This window comes from Etheostoma cragini, chromosome 17 (assembly GCF_013103735.1).
Source record: "Etheostoma cragini isolate CJK2018 chromosome 17, CSU_Ecrag_1.0, whole genome shotgun sequence".
NCBI lineage: Eukaryota > Metazoa > Chordata > Actinopteri > Perciformes > Percidae > Etheostoma > Etheostoma cragini.
Window position 1 is genome coordinate 15,286,852 of NC_048423.1, and position 23,728 is coordinate 15,310,579.

At 42.6% G+C, this 23,728-nt stretch overlaps 3 protein-coding genes across 7 annotated transcripts; 2 read left to right on the forward strand and 1 right to left on the reverse strand.

Annotated features, from left to right (window-relative positions):
- Window positions 1–303: 303 nt before the first annotated feature.
- Window positions 304–11,627, reverse strand: nolc1 (nucleolar and coiled-body phosphoprotein 1). Of its 3 annotated transcripts, XM_034897462.1 has the most exons (17): window positions 11,445–11,593; window positions 11,059–11,114; window positions 10,247–10,407; window positions 10,030–10,148; window positions 8,158–8,263; window positions 7,783–7,910; window positions 7,518–7,629; window positions 5,185–5,301; window positions 5,015–5,104; window positions 4,703–4,918; window positions 4,119–4,296; window positions 3,639–4,058; window positions 2,993–3,533; window positions 2,668–2,902; window positions 2,217–2,326; window positions 1,754–1,837; window positions 304–1,635 (listed from the first exon to the last, which is right to left on the reverse strand). In XM_034897462.1, the coding sequence occupies exons 1-17, from the start codon at window positions 11,553–11,555 to the stop codon at window positions 1,477–1,479; spliced, it is 2,943 nt and encodes a 980-aa protein (XP_034753353.1). In that variant the 5' UTR covers window positions 11,556–11,593; the 3' UTR covers window positions 304–1,476. The 3 variants fall into 3 exon arrangements, with proteins under 3 accessions (XP_034753353.1, XP_034753355.1, XP_034753354.1); XM_034897464.1 differs by having other exon boundaries at window positions 2,668–2,887; window positions 3,023–4,058; window positions 4,131–4,296; window positions 10,030–10,145; window positions 11,445–11,627; XM_034897463.1 differs by having other exon boundaries at window positions 2,668–2,887; window positions 3,023–4,058; window positions 4,131–4,296; window positions 11,445–11,627.
- Window positions 11,628–11,805: 178 nt separating this feature from the next.
- Window positions 11,806–13,823, forward strand: mrps6 (mitochondrial ribosomal protein S6). Its single transcript, XM_034897558.1, has 2 exons — window positions 11,806–12,276; window positions 13,711–13,823. The coding sequence occupies exon 1, from the start codon at window positions 11,938–11,940 to the stop codon at window positions 12,268–12,270; it is 333 nt and encodes a 110-aa protein (XP_034753449.1). The 5' UTR covers window positions 11,806–11,937; the 3' UTR covers window positions 12,271–12,276; window positions 13,711–13,823.
- A 725-nt stretch (window positions 13,824–14,548) lies between these two features.
- psap (prosaposin) lies at window positions 14,549–22,506 on the forward strand. Of its 3 annotated transcripts, none has more exons than XM_034897495.1 (15): window positions 14,549–14,752; window positions 17,327–17,460; window positions 17,663–17,737; window positions 17,847–17,972; window positions 18,783–18,998; window positions 19,085–19,237; window positions 19,358–19,414; window positions 19,774–19,779; window positions 20,539–20,706; window positions 20,816–20,908; window positions 21,047–21,230; window positions 21,692–21,855; window positions 21,943–22,023; window positions 22,216–22,323; window positions 22,423–22,506. In XM_034897495.1, the coding sequence occupies exons 1-15, from the start codon at window positions 14,719–14,721 to the stop codon at window positions 22,456–22,458; spliced, it is 1,635 nt and encodes a 544-aa protein (XP_034753386.1). In that variant the 5' UTR covers window positions 14,549–14,718; the 3' UTR covers window positions 22,459–22,506. The 3 variants fall into 3 exon arrangements, with proteins under 3 accessions (XP_034753386.1, XP_034753388.1, XP_034753387.1); XM_034897497.1 differs by having other exon boundaries at window positions 20,539–20,689; window positions 20,814–20,908; XM_034897496.1 differs by lacking the exon at window positions 19,774–19,779.
- Window positions 22,507–23,728: the final 1,222 nt, after the last annotated feature.

A 23,728-nucleotide genomic window follows, 5' to 3' on the forward strand; every position in this document is an offset into this window, starting at 1 on the left:
CGGCTCGTTTTCAACTGCAGTCCTTTGGCCAGGTGATTTTAAAACCATAGTAGGAAGAAGAAACATAAACAATATACACATAGTAATCAAAAGGACACCGGCTAGATCAGAAATGTTGGTTTTATTTAAATTAGCAATACGGTGTCAGCTCCCCTACTGTACAGTGGGTGTTCACATTTACGACCAAGGGTTAGTATTGAGCAAAGAGCTACCTGACTGCCATCTAGTGGCTTTGGTGAAAGTTTCAAGAGTGCTCGGATCATTGTCATCTGCACCCCCCTCCAGAGGAATAACTACTAAATATCCAATTCCCCAATTCTTTAATTTCAGATAAAAAGCAGATACATAATGGATTTGACAGCTTGATTGTTACATACAAAACAGCTAATGACTGTAGGCATGCAGAATTTGTAACGTTACGACAAATCTGCTTCCAATTTGTAAGGACTGCTAAAAACATTTCTGCATGTAAGAGACACTGGGGACTAATTAGGAGTCAAGTGTCAGTATCATAGTAAAGAGTAGGAAAAGAAAATGGCTCAAAGTCATGATTACATCACACAACCTCTAATATTTTAGGTCTTTAATAAATCGCTACAAGTATTAATTAAAAAAACAAAACCGGTTCACAACACTTGATACAGTAAATTCAAATGATTGAAACAAACAGGGCTCTGTTTGTTAAACATTAATTTCATACCGCTGATGAACAGATGCAGGAGGGTAACGGGGGTATCTAACAGAAGAAATAGGTTCAAAACAAGATGGCTTGAGAATGGCATGTCATGGTCCTTAACACGGCTATGGAATACAACTAAATAAATACACAGTATAAAACTCAGTTCTACTCTTCAAATGTGTGTGTAATGTAACCCGAGCGCACACCCTTTCCCATTTTAAATGTGGCCAAATAAAAACTGACAAACAAAATTCAAGAAGCCATGTGATGCATTAAAAATCAAAACCAGACTTTTCTTAGCACATTATAAAGGATCTGTTGGGAGGGATGGCTGTCATTCATATATAGATACATCGGGAAATTGGTACAAAGAACAGATAGTCCTCATTTGAGAATGAAGTCAAAATAAGCACAAAAAAAATAAAAAATAAGGGACCCAACACACACATTGGTGGTTTACCATTAACAGATGGCCTGCAGCCACCTAGTGGCTATACGTGGTAATAAAGTCACATGGAGCTCAGCCTTTAGCAGCAGAGTCTGATTCCCAGCTGGGAACATCTCTCTGCTGCTACTGCTGCTGCTCCACTAGCTGTTGCTTCAGCTCTGAGATCAAACTAATGCTCTCCATCAGAAACTAAGGGCAGCGGACTACATGTGGCTCACATTCCTGTCAGTGTGCTCCTGGGTAGTGATGATAAAGAGACCGTTTACCGGGGGAGGAAGCCGAGAACGTAAAGTCCCGATCGCAGGGATACAGTTAAGTTCAGGTGGGAGAGATGAGAGTGGGAAGGTTCTTAGTCACTGTCAAACTTAATGGAGTTGACATTGGTGGAGATGGCTCCGCCGCGGTAGCTCCCCCTCTTCTTTTTCGTCTTTTCATGGCGGAATGACTTGCCTTTTGTGAACCTGAGCACATCGTTGGCTTTCTGGCCCCAGTCCCCGTTGGCTCCGAACTGGATTGGCAAACACAAATTAACACATTGTTTGATAGAAAATTGAGTTTTTAAATTTGCTTCTATTTTGGCCTTTTGTCCACATGCAAATATAGATCTTTGGAAACGTCAGACTCACCTTCGCATCAAAAGAGTTGTCTGTAAGACGGGGATCCACTGATACTTCTTCCTCTCTAATTCTACGGAAGGGTACGTTGGCAGACTGAAAGACAAGTCATTTCTGTCAAATGGAGCTCTTTCCCCTCGAGGACACTATGCTTCCGACCATGTTCCAGTCTCTAGCATGCCTTATAGTAATATCCGGTATATTATATTCAGTACATTTCTAGCTGTAAATCTTGCTCACAAAACTTGTTATCTATATTTTATATTCATAGGACAAACCCATCTGTAAAATTCTGTTTATAATAGTATTCATTTCTATATTTATTCAGTACATATTCATGTCCTACACTTACGGAACCATTGTATATCCTGCACTTACTGCTATTGCACTTCTGGTTAGACCCAAACTGCATTTCGTTGCCTTGTACCTGTACCTGTGTAATGCCAATACAGTTGAATCTAATCTAATGCCTTACCTTATTAGCTTTAGGAAACGTCTGTGGTGTGGTCGTTACTTTCTTGTTTTTTGGTGTCTTCACTTCTGTCTCTTCCTCTTCATTTTCGGACTCTATTTTTGTATTTGTACCTGCATAAATAACAGGGAGAAAGTTACTTGTGCTCATAATAGAAGAGAACAATCGTGTACCAGTCAACATCAAATGTTTCATAAACCGTAGATGCGTTAAATAACGCAACAATTACAAAGACCGATCGAGCCTTTCTATGGTCGTGGCTGTTTGAGGGATTCAGTGTGCCGTTAACCCATTAATACATTTAATTCCCCCGTTAAATGGCCACATCATGTTCAGGTAAAGTGGAAAAAACCTAAACCCAGCACATACATTTTTTTTTTAAACAGCATGCAAGTTCCCAAATATTTTTCCATTCCAGTATATTTTAAGCCCTGAGTATCTAATTGAGACTAACCGTTAGAGGGCGTGGTGGGAGCCGTGGCTGCTTTGCGTGGCGCTCCCTCCTCCTCTGATGAGCTGTCTGAGGAACTGCTGCTGCTCTCTTTAGGTTTAGCTGCTGGGGTTGTCTTTGCTGTAGCGGCAGGTGTAGCCGGTTTTACACTACTTTTACTGGCCTCTTCCTCCTCCTCAGAGCTGCTGTCGCTGGATGACGAGTCCGCGGGCTTTGCTGGGGTCTTGGGTGCTGGGGTCTTGGGTGCCGGGGTCTTGGGTGCCGGGGTCTTGGGTGTCGCTGCCTTGGGTGTCGCTGCCTTGGGTGTCGCTGCCTTGGGTGTCGCTGCCTTGGGTGTCGCTGCCTTGGGTGTCGCTGCCTTGGGTGTCGCTGCCTTGCCATTGGTGACTGCAGGCTTAGCAGGGGTGGACTTTGTCTCGGTCTCTGAATCAGAGCTGTCCGAGGAGTCAGAGCTGCTCTCCTTAGCTTTCTTTGTTGGAGCTGCCGCTGCTGCTGGAGTCGCTTTCTTGACTGCAGGTTTGGCCGTCTCATTCTCAGAGTCTGAGCTGTCCGAATCAGAGGTGTCGTCTGCAGCCACCTTAGGCTTTGCAGCAGGCTTTGTAACTGGGGTAACTGGTTTAGCTGCAGCTGGCTTGGCTTTCACTGGTTTTTCCTCATCCTCAGAGGAGTCAGAGTCTGAGCTGCTCTCTGCTGCTGCAGCAGGCTTTGCCCCAGGGGTAGCGGGCTTTACCCCAGGGGTAGCAGGCTTTGCCCCAGGGGTAGCAGGCTTTGCCCCAGGGGTAGCAGGCTTTGCCCCAGGGGTAGCAGGCTTTGCCTTGACAGCTGGTTCTTCATCTTCTGAGGAGGAGTCAGAGTCTGAGCTGCTTTCTGCTGCAGCAGGCTTTGCTACAGGCGTGGTTGGTTTAGCAGCTGCAGATTTAGCCTTGACTGCTGGTTCCTCATCTTCTTCTGAGGAGGAGGAGGAGGAGCTGTTCTCTGCAGCAGCAGCAGGCTTAGCTACAGGGGTAGCAGGCTTTGACGCAGGTTTAGCTGCTGCTGTCTTGACTTTCACTGGTTCTTCCTCATCCTCAGAGGAGTCAGAGTCTGAGCTGCTCTCTGCAGCAGCAGGCTTAGCTACAGGGGTAGCAGGCTTAGCTACAGGGGTAGCAGGCTTTGGCGCAGGTTTAGCGGCAGCAGGTTTAGCCTTGACAGCTGGTTTTTCATCTTCTGAAGAGGAGTCAGAGTCTGAGCTGCTTTCTGCTGCTGCGGGTTTAGTGGTTGCGGGTTTAGCGGCTGCGGGTTTAGCCTTGACAGCTGGTTTCTCTTCTTCTGAGGAGGAGTCAGCGTCTGAGCTGCTCTCTGCTGCTGCAGGCTTTGCTGTGGGAGTAGCAGGCTTTGAGGCTCGGGTGGCCGGCCTAGCTGCTGGCTTAGCTGCTGGCTTAGCTGCTGGTTTAGCTGCTGGCTTAGCTGCTGGCTTAGCTGCTGGCTTAGCTGCTGGCTTAGCTTTCACCGGTTCTTCTTCATCCTCAGAGTCTTCAGAATCAGAGCTGCTCTCAGCGGGCTTGGCTGGTGGTTTAGAGGCAGCAGCGGGTGTCGGTATGGCTGCCGTTTTAGTGGCAGGTTTTGCTGGAGCCTCATCTTCAGAGCTGCTATCTGCATCAACAAAACCAAATTAATTATAATAAGTAACATTTTGCAGATTGACACAAGTTAACATTAGTTGCCAGTTTCTTAGGTACACCCATCTTAAACTAAGCTCCTGTGTAATACAACAGCACAGCTTAGAATTGATAAGATTCTCTGCCACGATGTCTTCTCTCACAAAGTGTAATGTTTATTGCACACATGAACAAATTTAGTTAAAAATTGAATCTTGAACATGGTGAATCAAGATCATGATTTTATAACAATAAATGTGCAGGCCTAGCCTTGATCCCTCCACAAACTTGTGAAACAGCCAACAAGATGTATAATAAGTAATGCAAATTCAAGGCATTACAATAAATATTACTTTCACAGAGAAGCTGAGCTCACATGCTCAAAACCTGGTGTCTCATACCTGAGCTTGAGGACTCGTCTTTTTTAGCAGGGGTAGTCTTGGCCGGCGCAGGTTTAGCAACGGGCTTCTTTGCCGTCTCCTCCTCGGAGCTGGAATCCTCTGAAGTGTCTTCTTGAGCAGGTGGGACTTTAGCTGGAACTGGTTTAGCTAGAGCAGCCTTAGCGGGAGTCCCCTTTGGGGCAGGCTTCTTTGCCTCCTCTTCATCTGAGCTTGAATCTGAAAAGACACGGACATGGAGAAAAAGATATGTCACCATGCTTGGCATCCATTCAAGCCGAGCGGGAAATGACTGACTAGGATTTTGTTCATTACCTGAGCTCTCAGAGCTGGACTCCTGCTTCTTGGCAGCGGATTTGGGCACATCCGGTTTGGCAGCAGTTGTTTTTACCGGTGCAGGTTTGGCTGAGGATTGAATGGATGCATGTCAAGCATAGCATTTAAAAGCCTGATACTTTAAGTTGGGAAAGGTGGGCCCCTCTTACCAGATACTTTCTTCTCTTCTTCCTCATCACTGCTGTCTGAAGAGTCACTGTCCTGGGCCTTACTGGCTGCTGGAGCTTTCTGGACTGAAGCGGGAGGTGGGACTGCGCTGTACGTTCCTACAAATACACGGACACTGATCAGCATCATAACTTACTAGAATTGCAGCCTTGCGCTTGTATGCCTCTGCCAACCAGTCAAGTTTCACTTTATAGCCATGTCTAATATTTGTAGCGGAGGTTAGGTCTGGTGCCAATGGTGCTATAAAAACCACCTTCACCATTCTGGTTGGTAGGTTTCATGTGTTGCACTACCTCACCAAGTAAGATCAGAGAAACTAGCTTTAATTCCTCAAACACAGCGGAGTGTGTAGGCGAAAGAGGTAAAAACACCTTAAAATCAGCACCGGGGATTTTCATGACAGATGCTACTTTATCAATAAAATAACAGAAAGTTCTCACATGTACTGATTGACCCATCTGTCGGAGCAGAGGTGCATGGATTTCTGACAGAGTTAATAGTATAAAATTACACTCTTGGTTCATGGCAACTGCTAGCTATGACAGAAGAGGGATGGTGCATTTTTGCCACCTTCACAGCATTCTGGCATGTGGCTGGACTGTCCCTAAATACACCCGGTGTCACATGTAGATTGTCTTTCTTCCATCTACATTCAGCTTGTCTGTTTAGTTTAAAGTTTAATGGCGTTGCACTCAATCAAATGAGAAGCAATAGAGTCTAGGATTTCAGTGCATGTGGAATGGAACCCAGAGAGAATATCATCTGGGGAAGAGGGAGAGACCAGACACTGTGAGCCCACAAACGCAGAGTCAAACTCTCCAGATGAAGAGGAGGTGATGCAGTGGCGCCTAGAAGCTGAGGAGACAGGCTTAATAGCGGGTGCTGGAACACTGATCTCAAACCTGACAGGGAAGTGATCTGAGATCCCAGTTTCAGTTATTTCTCCAAGTGAAACTGAAAGCGAATAGGAGATGAGATCCAAGGTGTGGCCTAGAATGTGTTGGCCCTTCCCATCATTGGTTAAGACCAAAACAGTTCAAAAGTGTTTTAAAATCAAGAGAAAGTGGATTTGAGGGACAACAAGCACGGCCATTGAAATCCCCGACAAACCAGGAGCTTGTCGTATCAGCTATAAAAACTCACAAATAAAATCATTGTTGAGTTTCGGTGGGCGATAAACAACTGCACACGACACAGGAGAATCCAGGTCAGCCACAAACAGCTCAAGTTCAAAACTCTAAGTGTAGGTAATAACATGCATCTGTACTTGTCTCTGAAGAGAGAGGCCAGCCCACCACCTTGACCTGACACTCTGGGGGACTTGAGGACAGAACAGCTGGGAGGGAGGAGCTCCGAGAAGGCGCTGTCATCACCTGGTTTCAGCCAGGTTTCTAGTCCAGGGTATTTGTACTAAAAAAGGTCATTCTATATAAAAGTCTTATTTGGGAGTGATCTAGTGTTGACCAGCGCCATGCCAATCCGGCGCCTTTCAGTCTGTTGCGAAGCACAACTGAGATTCCCGTGCACGCAGCCTCGCTTGAAGCGCGTCCTGTTCCAGCAGCGGGGAGACGGGCACTCGGAATCCGGAACAGCCGGCCAGAGCCCCCGGTAACCGTATACCGGAGAACGCCGCAGATTGCCGTCGAACTCCAAGGTTGATTGGTAACATGGATGGCCTAGATCGCAGGTGGAGGATAATGACAGGCACGCTCTAAGCCTGACACACACTCCTCCTCTCTTGCAGTGCCTCCTGCTGCAATTGGTGCCGAGTGGCAGACAGGGCTGACGCCGTAGATGGGCCGGACTGGATGCCAGGAAGGGCGGCGGCGGAGATTGGAACTTTCTCTGCAGACTTGCATATACTCAAGAGTCACCTTGACTTCATCCTTCGTTTGAGCCAAATTTATAGAAATCCACCCGAGGGGGTCCCCAGATACAAGGTTCACAAAAACGAGACGCTGGACAACCCATAAACTTAACGTCTCTGGCCATGGATATAAAATATTAGGAATAACAACACTGGGCCTCTGTACGATATTTTAAACAGGATCAGGTAATCAGCTCTTGACATTATCTGGTTTATGTTTCCATGTAGCACTGATTGACCCAGGATATGCCAGTTACATGTTAAAAAAAACAAAAGCTATGCTCTGATTGGTCACTAAACTCATTGCCAGTGCAGTCAAACCTCCCCTGATGTTCAGTCCAATTCCCAGCACCACACGTCTTTTGTCTCAGGACTAGACCTTGTAGGCCTGTTATGTTGTGCTTGAAAGCCATTGAGCAGACAATAATTTAATAATAAAAAACACACCTGCTTTGGGTTTCTTTCTGGGTGGAGCCTCGTCTTCAGATGAAGAGTCTTCGCTGCTCGATTTAGCAGCAGCGGCTGGAGCGGTCTTCCCTGGGGCAGGTTTGGCTGGAGCCTGTTGGGACATGGGAAGTAATCATTGTGTGGATACATTTACAAAGTACAATCACTATTTGACTGAGCTCGTTCTACAGGTTACTAAACTCTGGAATAAGAATAATCAGAGGCCTGTAGTAGTGTTTCAATATGGCTAGATTGTGTTGCATACCTTGGCTGGCTTCTCATCTTCAGATTCTGAGGAGCTCTCTTCACTGCTGCTGCTCTCCTGCTTTTTCTGAGCTGGAGCTTTAGCAGGAACAGCTGGTTTGGGTGCTGTAACTGCACCAGCCTTGGGTTCTATTACACAGAGGTAAATTAGACAATACATTCATTATCAGCTCAATTTTAGTTTGCAAATTAAAAGATGGATGCATTACAGTGTTTCCTCTGTTGAGTTTGTAGTGGCAGTTCCCTTTTAAATGAGGCTGCCGCTCACATTACAATTTAACAACAAGTAGAAGTATGTTTTTTGGAGAGACCTGCCCCCACTGCTAAAGGAAACACTGCATTACACCATATTAACAACTCTTGACTCTGAACTCACTTGGTGTGGGAGCTTTAGCGGGCGGCTCATCCTCAGATTCTTCACTGCTAGAGCTGCTGTCTTTCTTCCTTCCTGCAGCGGGAGCAGCAGGCGACTTCACAGGAGCCTTCGTACAGAAACAAAACGTTGAATATTAGCATAAACCCACAAACACCAGTGCTCGACATCAAGAGTTTTATTGTAGTGCAAGCGGAAGAGAAATTGACTTGCCCCACTGAACAAGTTAACATCAAACAAAATAAATTGGCATATTACTTAACTAGGTGCCACGCATTATGTGTATGTTACCGATTTGAAACAAGTAGGGCTGGCCACGGAACCAAATACTCTGGTCCTATGAGTATTTAAAAAATGGTTTATCTTTGGGTGCAAAATTTCAGTACCTGAGAGCGCGTGATTGCAACCTTATCTGTCCTCTCTGCATATCGACAGAGCGGAGCTCTGACACGCACGCACAGAGGTGCAGACGGAGTAAACTCGAGCGAAGTACGTCGGCTCTGCAGTTTTGGTGAAGTCACAGTGAGTCACAGCAATGCCGATAAATTGGTTTCAAGTGTGGTTACGGTATTCAAAACTTCAGAGACAGCGATATATTAATATTAGTTCGCCATTATGGTAGTTCAATGTTCACGACAGGGCAGTCACCAAGATTATTGCTAAAGGTTTCTGCCATTATGCAGTTTGCACTAAAAACATTTTTTACATTTCTTTGAATTTTAGTTAGTTCAATATTAGCTTGTACACAATGTCATTTGTTAATTTACTTATTCATTATTTACAATATGTTTAAGTTGTGGCAAAAAGTTTGTTGTTGTTGATTTTGGCCCGGTTGGGACTGATACCAATCCTGAGTATCTGACTGGCGTACCACTATCCAAGCCTAAAGCATGAAGTTAATGTGATTCATTTAGGCTGGCTCTCTGCCTCGTAACATTACTACTCCACTGCTTGTTTCTCCGTCCGTTATTGTAAAACCTCAGCTCGGAGACTTGCCGGATTAACTATCTGCTCATATTCAGCTGTAAAGTAGCTACGCCTTTTAAAGGATCCCTTGGTAAACCAGCCTCTGCCCAGTAGAAAGGGAAATTGTAGTAGCGCCAACATTTACATTATGCCGGCGGCACCCTGTCCCCTCCCTACCTGCGCCCCTGGGTGCAGTTCTGCCGCACATGAGGAGGGCAGGTGCTGCTCCTCCTCGGCTCCTCACAAAACAGATTCAGAGAGAGGTGACAGTTTTGGCAGCCACAGGAGAGAAAAAACTCAGATGCTCGCCGGACAACACTAGCAACTTTTCTACAGAAAGTCGCCAGATTTGTCGCTGGTCACTTTTGTGAAGAAAAAGAATAAAATCGCGAAGGGGATCTGATAAGTCCCTAAGCTGGCAACACTGTTTTCATGGAGACAGACGCTGTGTGCACAGAGGGGAGGGGCTGTGTGTGTGTGTGTGTGGTGTGACAGAGTGCAAGGAAAGGAAATGCAGCTGAATCAATGCACGTTTTAAATAGCATTAAGAAATAAAATATATAATAACAAATTAGTCTATGAGTGGGAAACAGTGATTATGTTGTCTGGAGATTCTTTTGTTGTTGAAGGGGAAATCTATTCTTGGACACATTTGTTTCTACAGTTTCAACTGAATCGTATTAAAGGTGATAGTGTTTGGATTCTTGCAAAGGTTTAATTTAATTCTGCATTAGCAACAAAAAAAATCATATAAGGAGAGGTGACTTTTGTGCATGGACAAGTATCCTTTGGATAAATGTACTTGTCCAAAGGACACGTGCCTCAAGAAGTTAATGTCCAGCCCTGAAGGTATCCTTGCACCACTGACTAGGTCTGGGGTAAATCTTTAATTTGGATGTTTTCTCCTACCTTTGCAGGTGCCTTTGCAGGTGCCTTCTCATACTCAGAGTCACTGGAGTCTTCACTGGTGCTGGATGCAGCTTTGGTAGCTGCTGCTGCTGCTGCTTGAGCTGGCACAACCTTAGCTGCTAAAACAAACATTATAGAGATATGTCATCTGATAATGCTATACATTTTAGATTGGTATATTACTGACATAATTCAACCAGCTTTAACAGTTCTCTACCTGCAGAGGCTGCCTTAGTTGGTTTGGCAACAGCTTCTTCATCCTCGCTGCTCGACTCTTCGCTGCTGGAGCTCTCTGCACTGGTTTTTGCTTTCTTGGCTGCTGGACCGTTTGCGTCAGCCTTGTTAGGAGGCGCCTTTCGTTTCTTGGCTTCAGGAGACCTAGGAAGACCCACAGATGTACTTAATAGGGACTCAACTACTTCTAAGATTTCTTTTTGGACCAGTTTCTCCCCAAACCGAAGGGAAAAGTAATTAAGCATATTGATTTTGACTAGAGACAAATCCTGGTGCTGCTGCTAAGGGAGAGAGCGATCCCTAGGATCCTGGGACAAGACAGTGGCGATTCAATGTATTTACAGAGGAAAAGCATGTTGATTGGAATCACTATAAATGCACTAGTGTTGACCAAACGGCAAACAGTTGTCCATGGGCCAGATGTTAAATTAGCTTTTAAAGTATACTTTAATTGTATATGGGGATACTTTGTTAAACTGTTAAAAAGGCCCACAGGAACAATAGTCAATCAATCAAGTAGTAGGTGCCACTTAATGTCACATGTTAAAGCACTGATCTGCTAAGGAAAACTGTGCCTGTGTTTGCAGATATTAGCTTTACAGTAAACAGTGTGAAGTCTGCTTTATGTTAACGTTAGATTGTTTCTTTGAGGGATTCTGACAGTGTAACGTATCTATCCACGGGTTAACGTTAGCATTTGATTATGGAGAAAAACGACCCATGAAGCTTAGACATTTCCAAAGTTTTTTGATAACGATATTTAGATGAAAAAAAGAGAAAAAGACAGCAACTCACTTCACCCAGAAGTTGTAGATGTTGACGAGGCTCTCTTCATTTGGATCTTGTGGAGTCTGTAGAGAAACACTAACGTTAAATTAACCCACCACTTCCTGCAGTCTTAGAGTTTCCTGAATTTAACAATCAGTTGCAATTCCCTACAATTCAAAACAATGTATGATTCCCATTTACAATCTAATAGATGGGATCTAATGATTTCAGGATTAACAAATGGCAGCCCGAAACATAACGTGTGCTTATGCACCTACACGTGCGTCTATACGGTCCCTGTACCTACTTTACGTTAGTCTACTCCTCGTGCAGCTTGTCTTAACATCTTCACCTCACAGCACCACATACACCGCGAGCCCATGACTGTCAACCACACACGGTGAGTCGCTTACCACTTTAGTCTGTTTCAGAAACTGCTGGGCGGCCTTTGTGAACTTGTTCTCCAGCAGGAACGAATATACGCTTCTGTAAAGATCACTCGGCATGGAGTTTTGCGCCGCCATCTTCACCACGCTCTTTCTGGAAGGAAAGGGAAGGAAGTGAACGGAACTTCAATAGTGGGCATCTGCGCATGCGCATAACGATAGGTCAGCCGCCATGGTCCGAAGTCACCATGAGTAAAAAAATCTAATTTTCCTCTCGGGATGTTATTGTTTTACAAAATACATTACTAGTGATAATGTGTTAGTTTAAATAGGTTTGTATTAGTAACAGCATATTTTATACATTATTAATATTTTACCGGCGCATGCTTATTACGTCATTATAAAAGACCTTCCTGTCCCTCGTGTCATAACATGTCGTCTTTTAACGGAGCAATTTGGCAATGACAACCCATTGCCAACTGAATTAAATTTAGGAATCGAGGATTTCTTTGCCGAAGCCATGCCTCGCTACGAACTGGCCCTGATCCTGAAGGCGATGCAGCGCCCGGGGACATCGGCTGCTCTCCGGCGGACAGTGGAGACCCTGATGGAGCGGGGCGCGGTGGTCAGGGACCTGGAGAACTTGGGGGAGAGACTGTTGCCCTACACAATAACTAAACACAATCAGAGGCACAACAAAGGGGCTTACTTTCTAGTCGATTTCTACGCAGCCCCCAGCATCCTTACAGGCTTACTGGATCACCTTCACCGTGATGTGGACGTGGTGAGGCCCACTGTGCTGAAGAAGGACGACCAGGTTTCCAGAAGTCCATGCTGTGGCCCCCAACAGTGATTTAATGTAAGGAAGGGCCGATGTGGGTAAAGCCTGGTGCGTTCAGTACTAACCATGGAACTATTGTCGGTTATAGAATGAAACCCACTGCTGCATGTTTTCATCCACACCTGTGTGCACAAAGTCACTAAGGAGTTGGTATTCTTGTGTCTACAGCACATGTAACTGGTATGTAGGGCTGCAGTTAAAAAATAGTTTCATTATTTATCAATCTGCTTTATCCTTCAGTCTAGCACAGATTTAAGTATAGTTTAACATGATTTAAAAGTAATCTAAAGTTTTAATACACAATGTTTGATCGACTAACAGGATACTGAATTTGAGGTTTTGTCATCAGATAGCTAAGGCTGTTATATAAAATGCTACAACCAATTATCTGCTATATATATATAAGTCCAGAAACACATAACAAAACATAAACAGATTTCCCTAACATTAGTTATTTGTAGTTATTTATGAGTTCTCACTAAAATAATATGATGATAATTTGTTTTATTGTCACAACAGAACAGAGGAACATCAAAATATATTAAAGTTTTGATAAATAGAATGTATGCATAAAATACAAACTCAAGATATGAAACTTAAAGTCCTTTACACAAAAACACAAATGTAGAGTGCCCTCGGGTGGACAAACTATGCTATATTAACATTTATTGGCCATTATAAATGCTGATAGCGATAAATCGGGAAATATCGGGCCCAATATCGGCCCATCGATATATCGGTCGGGCTCTACAACCAATAGAAGTGATGTACAAAATTACCACTACTAGTCAACCATCATATACATGTATTGCTCTTATTGCTGCCCTGCCTTATACTGTGGTGTTCTGTCTTGTATGTGAAAGTCAGCTTGGATTTGTAGTGCGTGAACAATCTAGTCTCTGCTCAAAGGTACTTTTAGGAATAAGTAAGTTGCCTATGTAAATAGCCCTTAAATGTCACAAACATGCACAACAGAATAAGATGTCAAGCTAATGGCATCCTTATAGTTAACAAAGGTCAATAATTGAGAAAATCACATAATTCTATGCTAGTGAAGAAATGCCAAAATATATGAATTCAGTAATTGCCCTGCCTTTTAGATAGTTTGTCCTATAGAAGGCAACGTTTCTTGTTCAACTGTAACATGCCATGCTCAGTACATATCTTTTTTTAGAAATCTTAAAAAAACAAAACTGTTGGCCAAAATGTTATTTGTGTATGTTTATGCCAAAAATACTTCATACAAGAATAAACTCTCAAACAGTAATAACGTATATTGTCCTCTTGCTGCTCAATAATTGGCCAGGCTCTAAAATGTGTTTAGTGCTTAAAGTAACTTCATAAATGTGTTCGTGCAGTCTGTGTTCTTTACTGTTTGTTTATGGAGATCATGTTGTGCTGACTGTGCTGTAACTCAACCCTGTGTGATATCATTACCTTTTTCTTTAACAGGTTTTCACAGCTCATATCCAGGAGATGTACAGTGTGACACCTCCCTCTGACCTTTTCCATAGACGTTGACCTACATTTGGATGGAACATCATAATAAACTACTTTTTCTATCTATGTTGCAAGTTTGACTTCTTTTTTTGCACATTTTAGACATTATGCTCCACATGTTTAGTTATGTGATGGCACTTTCAGTTCTTATTTGTTTTTATTCTAGGCATACTGTAGATGTGGTTTCTGCAGTTCTTTTTGAAGAGGTTGAGTAGCCATCCAGACTTGATCACTGCCCTTGGAGAAAACACCAAGTAATAAACAACTATCACACTGCTACTGAGATCCAAGCCTAGTTGAGTTGTCCTCATCGGATTAAACTGCCCAACCCTACCCACCATGATTTTGAGAGATCAAGGTCAACAATGTTTTTTTTCTGGGACTTTCTGGTCCTTGTTTATTATGTTACCGAGCTGCAATGGCATTTTTGTAAATCCCCCTTTGCTTAGCCATGCTTTCTCCTACAGTAATCACACGTATGAACTAGGGACAATTTAAACTGTTTGAATTCAGTAGGTAGAATAAACATTGAGTGTTGTTTTAAATGGCTTTCTATTTAGATACTGGAAAGATACAAGCCATACAGTCACCACTGGTTCTGCTACTGTGTAAAACCCCTAGTCTATAATGTAGAAACATAAATTTGTATAATTGACCTGTATGTTCCCTTCACATTAGGCCACTCTAACCACTGCTCAACTATTAAATGCCCTGTGTTTCACACGCCTGGCACTTAGATATACCAGTTTGAATTTAAAATGTCTTAAATACGTTTTAATCTTTGATCTCAGATCGCATCAGAGACGATGAGACAGTCACATGTGTTGAGTAGTCAGCTGACAATGATGCATCATAAAGGCATCAACAAGCCTCACCGCCTGCATTGCAGTACTCATCACGCTCCAGTCTACTTCCACCACCACTGAGAAACAGACAGACGAGCCAGAAAACAGCGGAGTCATGCTGCTCCTAACTCTACTTTTCGTGTCTTCAGGTAATATAGACTCCCTAGGAGGAAAACGAATCGTGTTTTATACAAACTCGGTGAAACGATTAAGACAATAAAGTCGTCCTGCTCGTGTGACTCACGTTAGCTAATTGCGTTTTTAACATGAAAAGCGGAAGCATTGCAAGCTGCGTTTGCTGTGGTAAACAAATAAGCTAGCGTTGCCTTAACAGCAAGCGCTGTTTTTTACTCAATGGTTTAATAAACAGAAGTTGGGTGTTTGTCTTTCTAAAATTAATTTGACTTATTTTGTATAGAAGTTACATATTTTATCAAATATGAACGTTTTAGTGCTTGTTGTTAGCCCGCTCTTAGGTAGCTAGCGTTAGCTAACGTTAGCTAGCTAGTTAAATAACGTTATTACCACAACGTTGGCCTATAATCGTTGAATAGTAGTTTATGTCGGTATAGGGCTGTTCCGTCCTAATGTCCTGGCTTTGACCAGAGACTGTACCCGTTACTGTACGTGGTGCTTTGACCCTTGGTTTGGTTTTACGAGGAAGTTCAGATTCGGTCATTGAGACCAGCGACTTTCATGTCCGCTTTTCATTAAAAGGGCAATGTAACTTAGACGTTATGGTTCCCAATTTTTGTTTATCGCGATTTATTTTGCGAGGTTGTGGTAACTTACCGGTATTTGTCTTCATGTATTCTCTTGCCATGTTTCGACGAAACTGGCTTACTGAAATCAACAGTTAGCTTAGTTATTGCTGCCATGAAGCTATGTACAACTTACAGACGACTAGGCTATTTATACATTTACATATTGTTGACTTGGCCCTGTGGCATTGAAATGAATGGCCTTTTTTCTTCATATCGGAGCACAAGCTACATTTCCTTCAAGTCATGGTATTTGTCTTTCGTGTACTTGGTGTTTATCCTAAATCTGACTTCTGGTTAAAATAATTTTATTTAATGTCGTCTTTGCACTTGTTCAAGTGTTATGTATACTTTTTTTTAAACTGGTGTGTAGCCTGTATTTGCTGTTGTTGAACAATAATCTGAATTTTTATTTAAAGCTTTTTTTGTGTCTCACCGTGTCATGTGATGTTGATTCTCTCACTGAGTTTTTGGTTTCACAATCAGTCACCTGGGCTGAGGCCTGCAAATGTCACGGCCATTTTTTGCTGACTTTTTTTAAAACTTGTCTTTGTTTTTGTGCTGTGGATGATTACATAAAGCCAATAGAAGTAGGTCCTTACTAGACCTAGTCTTGTCGCGTTGTATTGCCCTGTTAACTGTTTTCTGCTGTGTAAGTAAATCCTGTTTAGAGTAGTACAGTCGGTCTGCTTGAGAACTGCTTGTTATCTGACTGCCCATGTGATTCAGTGGAGGGTGGGTGTGCCCTGCCTGCACTGTAACTGTATTGGTAATTGTGTGTGTGTTGGGGGGGGGATCCCCTCACAGTGGGGGGGAGGGGATTTGAAGGTTTGTCTGGGCACTCTGTCCTCCATGCCAATTCTTAGTTGTTATCACTAAAGGCTACTACTTTGACTTGGTCAGCTCTTGCAAACGTATCCGTTGTTATATTACTGAGTAAACTGTTATTATCTTAACATTTTAGTCATAATTCCAAATGTACTTTTCTTACTTATGAAAGATGTCCTGTATCCATCTTTCTCTAAAGCAAGCTTTAGGAGATTGGTAGTGAAAACAGGAAACTGTTCTGAACACCATTAGTTTTTTTTTCCCCACATCACTTTCAGTAAAATGGAGAACAATGATAAACAGTAATTTTTTTTTTCCTCTCTGTTTTGCATTGATGCAAAAGATAATATTTTCCGTTTTTATATGCAAAACTACAAATGCACACTTCTGCATCTGTGACGCATATGTAAATACTTTCTAGCTAGCTGGTTTTGGATGGCCAGTGGTAGGAAATCGCGCCAGATTTAGAGGTGTATGCTAAACAACTTATCAATTTGAGCTAATATGATTTAGTGTTTTTTTTCTTTAATGGCAAAACAGAATTTTATCCCAACTACGCTGAGAGTTCCAATACATTTGAGATCTTCATGTTTATCAATATACTATAAGTTATTTTTTGATAAAACAAGTTCACTTTAAATAAATAAAACCGCTTCTTGTTGCTTGGCTGACCATGTTTAGGTTGGACGTTGTCTTCCTATTGTACTACATCTGTGTACTCATGAGTAGTTTTTTTTATAGTGGAACCTGCTGAGCAGTGCCATAGTTGAAAGTGAATTTTTAACAAAATTTTAAGGAATTTTGTTTGAGGAAGTATGTTAGCCTTGAAAGTGCCCATTTGGTCCTTCCTGGCATCACCAGGAAGATTGTTGCAAAACAATTGCCATGACCTAAACTACACCTATCTGCGCCATTCTGAAAACATGTTATTTGCTATGTGCTTATTGATAATCTACAATCTAAAGGATTTGCAAAATGTCTAATCTAGCGAGATGGAGAGCAGGTAAAACCTCAAACCAATTGGTGTTGTGCTTCCTAAAGGCAGGGAGTAAATATTTGTATCTATCAATTAATATCTGGAGATTAAAAACCATTTCTGCTTGTGCCTTACTTTCCTCTTTGTCTATGTTGCAGCTGTGGCGACCCCTCTGCTGGGCACTGAGCAATGTGCCCGAGGCCCCCCCTACTGGTGCCTGAATGTAAAGACGGCTTCTCTGTGTGGAGCTGTGACTCACTGCCAGCAGAACGTCTGGAACAAGCCCCAGATGGTGAGTCTTTTTTTTTTATGTATTAAAGTGACAAGTGCCGCTTAAATTCGTATTGCCCATTCTTAAAAAATATATATATATGAAAATGTGAAGGCACATGTTCCTCTTTCTCAAACTTCAATGCATTTCCTATTTGGGTTTTATACTTTCTGTACACATTTGTGGGACACTTTTATTTACACACCTTGGTGTCCGGTTTCAGAAAACGGTGCCATGTGACTTGTGTAAAGAGGTGTTGATGGTGGTGGAGCAGATACTGAAGGACAATGCCACTGAGGTAAGAACAAGAAGAAAAAAAAATCAATTTTTATTTTTTAGTATGAAAATGACCTGCAACTGTACCAAGTCTCTGGTAGACTGATGTTGGAGTATTTCTGTGATTGCAGGCTGAGGTTCTTGGGTACCTGGAGAAGGCCTGCCAGCTCATCCCTGATCAGGGTTTGACTGCAGAGTGCAAGGAGATGGTGGATGACTACTACCCCATCCTCATGGGAATCATTAAAGGAGAACTGGTGAGTGCCGTCAACCAGTTTCTCGTAGTCTTATCCACCAAAATAACCGTTGCGGCACACCACAAGTTAGACTTGTAATGGTGCCATTAGGTTTGCATTTAGAACAGCATTGGATGCTTTCAAATAAAACACTTTCATTTTTTTCATTTTTTTTTTTCCGTTTAAGTCAATGGTCCATCTGTCCCTCAATGTCAAAACGGAAAAGAGAAGTGGCTGTGTGCAAAGTGCAGCCAGCTGAATAAGGTCTATTGATTGGGAAGCGAGTTCAAGTCTAAACAGGAACAGAGAAGTGATTGTGTAATACCAAACCTCGTGACCGGGCGCATTTCGTGTCCTTTTCTTTGTTTCAACTCTCACCTGCTACAACAGCTTTGTGAATAAAAGAGACCGTTTGGGCGCCCGGATAGGTCAGTTGGTAGAGTGGCCTCCCATTTATAGAGGTTTACTCCTCGACGCAGCGGGTCTGGGATCAACTCCGACTGGTGGCTCTTTGCTGCGTGTAATTCCCCCCCCCTCTCTCTCCCCTTTTAACATCTTCAGCTGTCCTGTCAACAAAGGCATAAAAATGCCCTCAAAGAATTATATTTAAAAGAGAGAGTTCTTTACAGATCCTATAAAAGCAAAACATGGGCTTTCTAGATATCTTCTTCAAGTCGGATTTCTTTTAAACTCATTTGACTGTCATCCAGACGAGTTACTTCCTTCGGCTTACAACTAAGATGGATACACAACTTTTAAAAGGAAGCTCTTAACTATATAGTCACTATGAAAAATGTGGGGGATATTTAACTCAAAGTTGTGTGTTTTTAGGAGGATCCCAGTGTGGTGTGTGGAGCCATCGGGCTGTGTCACTCTCAGCAGGTAGCCCTGGCTAAGGCTCATGCCCAGGAGCAGCTTGTGTCAAATGAAATCCCTCAGGTGGACCTCGCCCAGCAAGTGTCTCCTTTCATCATCAATGTGCCCGAGCTCCTCTATCCTCAGGAGAGCCCCAAGCAGGAGGCCCCCAAACAAGAGACTCCAAAACAGGTGCACTGTTTAACTGAACCTTGTATGTTCCCCACCTGTTCATAAATATTGTCTTACCGGGAACCTAAATCTTACCTTCCTCCTAGGAAAATGATGATGATGATGATGTGTGCCAAGACTGCGTCAAGTTCCTGACTGATGCTCAAGCAGAAGCCAAGAACAACTCCTCATTCGTTGACTCTCTCATCGAGAACATCGAGAACCAGTGTGACCTGCTGGGACCCGGCTTGTCTTCAATGGTCAGAGCACCACATGAGTGGAGGAAGAATATTGTATTTATTTTATTTTTTATTTTAGTCAAAGGAAAATTGAATTCCCAGAAAATGTAGTCTATTAACTGTTTTTCTTCTTCATTGCAGTGCAAGCAGTATGTCGGCCAATATGGTTCCCTCGTTGTTGAGCAGCTCATGTCCATGGTGAGTGTTCTAACCCCCATGTGCCTCCTTTAAAGAGGTTCAGGAAAACCTATTTATATATTTCAGCCACATTATAACATGAATGGTCTAATATTCAACGACGTGCTTAATCATCAAAACTAATAAGTCTGGTAACTTGAACGTCTTGGTAGTGCCAAAGCCCACATTCAGTCTTGCAGCCCCACCTGGCCTGCTGACTTCAATTTAATCATAGAATTGCTTTATTTTTTTAAATTAATTTTCCTTTTTAAATTTCTGTTTGTCGTTTTTCCCCATGTTCCTCCTTTACGTTTCTCCTCTCCATTCATGTCGCCCTGCTCTGTTTTCTCCTGCTCTGGGTTTTGTGTGCTGCTTCCCAGGAACAGGTAGGTCTCTCTGAGTTCAGCCTGTAGCCTCGTAACCCTTGGCTCCTGCTTCTTGTGCTGTCCAATCCCAGCGCTACTCACATGACCCTGTAGAGATGCATGTAAATCATTTATAAGTGAGACTACCAGCAGGTAGTTTTTATTTTTGGCCTCATTGGGTAAACAATTTTTTACCCAAAACCAACCTTTTCAGCATATTGCAAACCAAGTGGTCTTAGAGAGAACTTTTTGCATCTCCACCTTGGAATCAGGCTTTAGTAAATCTAGGGAGGGAGAGGGCTACCAGAGGAGGTCTCACTCGACTTCAAATTCAGGCTTTATTTTTTTTTTACTCAACCTGAATACTCTGCTTTTGTAGATAATGCATGTTGGAACACTATTAGGATTGTCGCCTGTTTTTTTTTTTTTTTTTACATCAAATAAGCACACACGGCTGGTACATGTACAGTATGCTTTGGATATGGTGCACTGGTCTTTACTAACATTGAAGTAGCTTTCTACATAAAAAGAACCGTCTTTTAGTGTGCAGTTTAACACTAGCTGATGTTGGATGCCTGAGAGCTGCAGAAGTATTTCTGCCAGTATGGGTGTGTTTTGTAGTTTTTAACATAGAAACCTCTGCATATAGCATGGATGTTAATGTTGTGGAATGGTATACAGTTCAGAGGCACACAGTTATTAACAGCATGCCATATAACAGGCTTTCTTAGACCTTTTGGCTGTGTATCTTAAAGTAACAGTCTTTTTTTTTGTCCTCAGCAACCCAAGGATATTTGTGTCCACGCTGGCTTCTGTACTGATATGAAGCAGTCCGTTCCCATGCTGCAGCTGCTGCCTGCCAAGACTCTACCTGCTGGCAAGACTGTACCTGCTCTCAAGCTTTTCCCTGCCACAAAGGTTGAGTCTGCCACTGACAAGTCTGCAAAGGTAAGTCACGCTGGGTACCTGACTGCTGACTCTCATCAGTTACCGCTATCAATACAAGTTAAGAACAGTTTTGTACATGCACATGAGACATTCCCGCTTTGTGTTCCAGCCCATGGTGCGTGTCCGTGACTCCCCAACATGTGCCATCTGTGAGTTTGTGATGAAACAATTGGAGAGTATGTTGGAGGATCAGAAAACAGAGGTGGGACTTAGATGTGCTACTAAATGTATCTAATATGGCCATATAAATAAACTTTACAAAACTGCTGACAACGTACTGTTGGTGCAGCTAGTTGGACTGAGCTGTGCTGTCAAGCTGATGTCTCTGTCTCTGTCTCAGGAGGAGGTGATTCATGCTGTGGAGAAGGTGTGCACATATCTGCCCTCTTCTGTAAGTGCCCAGTGTAAGGACCTGATTGAGACCTACGGACAGGCCATCATCGAGCTGCTGGTGCAACAGACGGACCCAAAGACCGTCTGCACAGTGTTGGCACTCTGCAATGATGCCAGCCGTGCGTATGTCCGTAAGTTCTCACTCTTCACAACGCACACCGAGTGCAAATGTTAGCTTTGCTGACGACGGAGACGTTGTACGAGCCCTATTGGAAGTGTTGCGAATTTCTAAATTAATTTCATACTAACATGGGACGTACAATTAAAAACAATACAATACAAAATGATTGTGAATGTTTGAATCATCATGCTTTCTCATTTCACTACAAACTGTGCACAAAGCTCAGAATATGATGGTTGAAATGTTTTAGTTTATCTATAAAGAATGTAAACTATCGTCCTGTTTGAGGCCCTCTCATGCAAGAATCTTGCAACATAATGTGCTCCATTTTAACTGGAACCAGAGTTGTTTTGTTGCCGTTATGCTATGTTCTCTTTATTTTGTTTATTCACGTGCATATGTCTTCTCTAATATGAAAACTTTAAAGTTATTTCCATATATCGGTAAAACAGTGATTTCTGTTATTTCCAGCTGCACTTGACCAGACTCGCTTTAAGGCTGGTGGCTACTGCCAGGTTTGCAAGATGGCCGTTAGCTACTTGGATGGCATTCTGGAGAAGAATGCAACAGAAGCACAGATTGAGGAGGCTGTGAGGAAAGTTTGCAGCTTCCTGCCCACCTCTTTCCAGACTGAAGTGAGTAGCTGCACCTCCCTAGCTTGTGTAACTTTTATCTATCCTCATGGGACTGCCTCAAATTAACCCCTGTGTCTGCGTCAACAGTGTGACCAGATGATTGAACAGTATGAGCCGATCCTCATTCAGCTGCTTCTCCAGATGCTCGACCCTGACTTTGTGTGCATGGTAAGGAGTAAACTAAATTAATTCATACCTAAATAACAAGTAATGGGAATGTTAAAGTTTCTTGGTTGGTCCAGGAAATGTCAGTAGTCATTTGTCATGAACACTTGCAGTGCAAGCCAATTGTCCCATGTAATGTTCATTACCAGTGTTGCAGCCCAGACTAAACTGTGTTTTTGTGTGTACGTGTAACAGAAAGTGGGAGCCTGTCCAGAAGCTGTGCACATGCTGCTGGGAACAGAGCAGTGTAGCTGGGGACCTGCATTCTGGTGCAAGAACATAGAGACAGCAACTCAGTGCAATGTGAGTAGTTCAGTCATATTTTGACACCCTAGCGAGGCATTTGTTACACAAAACTTTGCGTCTGAGATACCTGTCTAACAACTTCTTTCTGTCTTTCAGGCTGTGGCTCACTGCAAACGCCATGTGTGGGTATAGAGGAAGAGAAAGCACGAAGGACAAACTGTTCTGTAGGGAATTGAAAGAAAATACTGTAGTGCTGCGTCCCACTTTTAATTTGTGTCCTGTTTTCTTTATTTTTTTTTTAATGGACTTATGTCTATTTAAATTAACTTGGATATTTTGAATGAGGTCATGGTGGAAAGGGACTGAACATTTAGGTTTTTTTTTCATTTTTATTTTTTCTGGGTGGTGGGGCAGGGGAGGAGTGGATAGTGGCCTGCAGCTCAGCTTGTTACTGCTTCCCTAAGCAGAAGTCCCAAATGTTCTCTGGTGGGCTTTGTGCAAATTTACATAATTTGCCTTGTACCTTATCTATGTTGCTTTCTGCGTGTGGTCTATGTAAAAACACAAATTCAAGTTTCACATATTGTCTAATGCGGAAGCAGCATCCGATGGCTGCTGTGTTGACGCCCCCCCCCCCCCATTCCATCTGTATTTGATTCCTTCTCTCTGGAGGAACTGATTGCAAACTGAATACTCTGTGTGTTAAGAATGTTTGATATTACTTTTAGCAGCATGTCTGATCCTTTGAACACATTTATATTAATATTTTGTAGAGAAAATGTGTATTTTTGTTTTAAGGAGCTGATATTGAGGTAATTGGTCTGAGAGTGTATTTCCCACTCACCTCCTAATTGTTTGCACTCTTCCTGTTTTGTAAATCACTGTTTCTAACGTACATAGGGCATCTCTAACATGATTGTCTGCCTCAAACCCTGAGCTACCTGTCAATTTTAACAATTAAAGTGGCCCCAAATTCACTCTGTTTCATTTGTTTTTCTTTGCTGTAAATGCCAAATGTAAAGGATTAGAAAGTTACCTCAGATAAAGTACAACAGTGCTTTTAGTTTTTTTGTTTTCACAAATGGTTAGCAGTAATTACTATTTTCTTAAAGTCATACCTTGAGAAGACTTAATTAAAAAGTCGGTATGTTAAAGTCAGTGTATATGTAAGTTTTCATGGGAGCCAAAAGTGTTGTCATGAATTGGGTATAATGGCATTCAAAAAGTCATGTCATGTAAAACTTAGCTTATTAAAAAAACTCATTAAAATCTTTCAAAAACGGCTGTTTGTTAAAAATGTATGAAATGGTCAGTGTATGTAATGAACAACTCAAAGTAACAGTATGCTATACAAGTTATAGTATTTCACTTGCTACACTAATATATATATATATATATACACACACACACACACACACACACACACACTCACTCACTCACCGGCCACTTTATTAGGTACCCC

Excerpts from the sequence above, each read along its gene's own strand:
- nolc1 (XM_034897463.1), bottom strand. The coding sequence starts at position 11,555 with ATGGCGGCGCAAAACTCCATGCCGAGTGATCTTTACAGAAGCGTATAT. Across the intron at positions 4,297-4,702 it reads AGACGAGTCCTCAAGCTCAG|ATAGCAGCTCTGAAGATGAG; the intron begins GTATGAGACACC and ends TTGTTGATGCAG. Across the intron at positions 1,838-2,216 it reads CGTTTCCTAAAGCTAATAAG|TCTGCCAACGTACCCTTCCG; the intron begins GTAAGGCATTAG and ends CTTGTCTTTCAG.
- mrps6 (XM_034897558.1), top strand. The coding sequence starts at position 11,938 with ATGCCTCGCTACGAACTGGCCCTGATCCTGAAGGCGATGCAGCGCCCG.
- psap (XM_034897495.1), top strand. The coding sequence starts at position 14,719 with ATGCTGCTCCTAACTCTACTTTTCGTGTCTTCAG. Across the intron at positions 17,973-18,782 it reads GAATCATTAAAGGAGAACTG|GAGGATCCCAGTGTGGTGTG; the intron begins GTGAGTGCCGTC and ends GTGTGTTTTTAG. Across the intron at positions 20,707-20,815 it reads CCACTGACAAGTCTGCAAAG|CCCATGGTGCGTGTCCGTGA; the intron begins GTAAGTCACGCT and ends TTTGTGTTCCAG.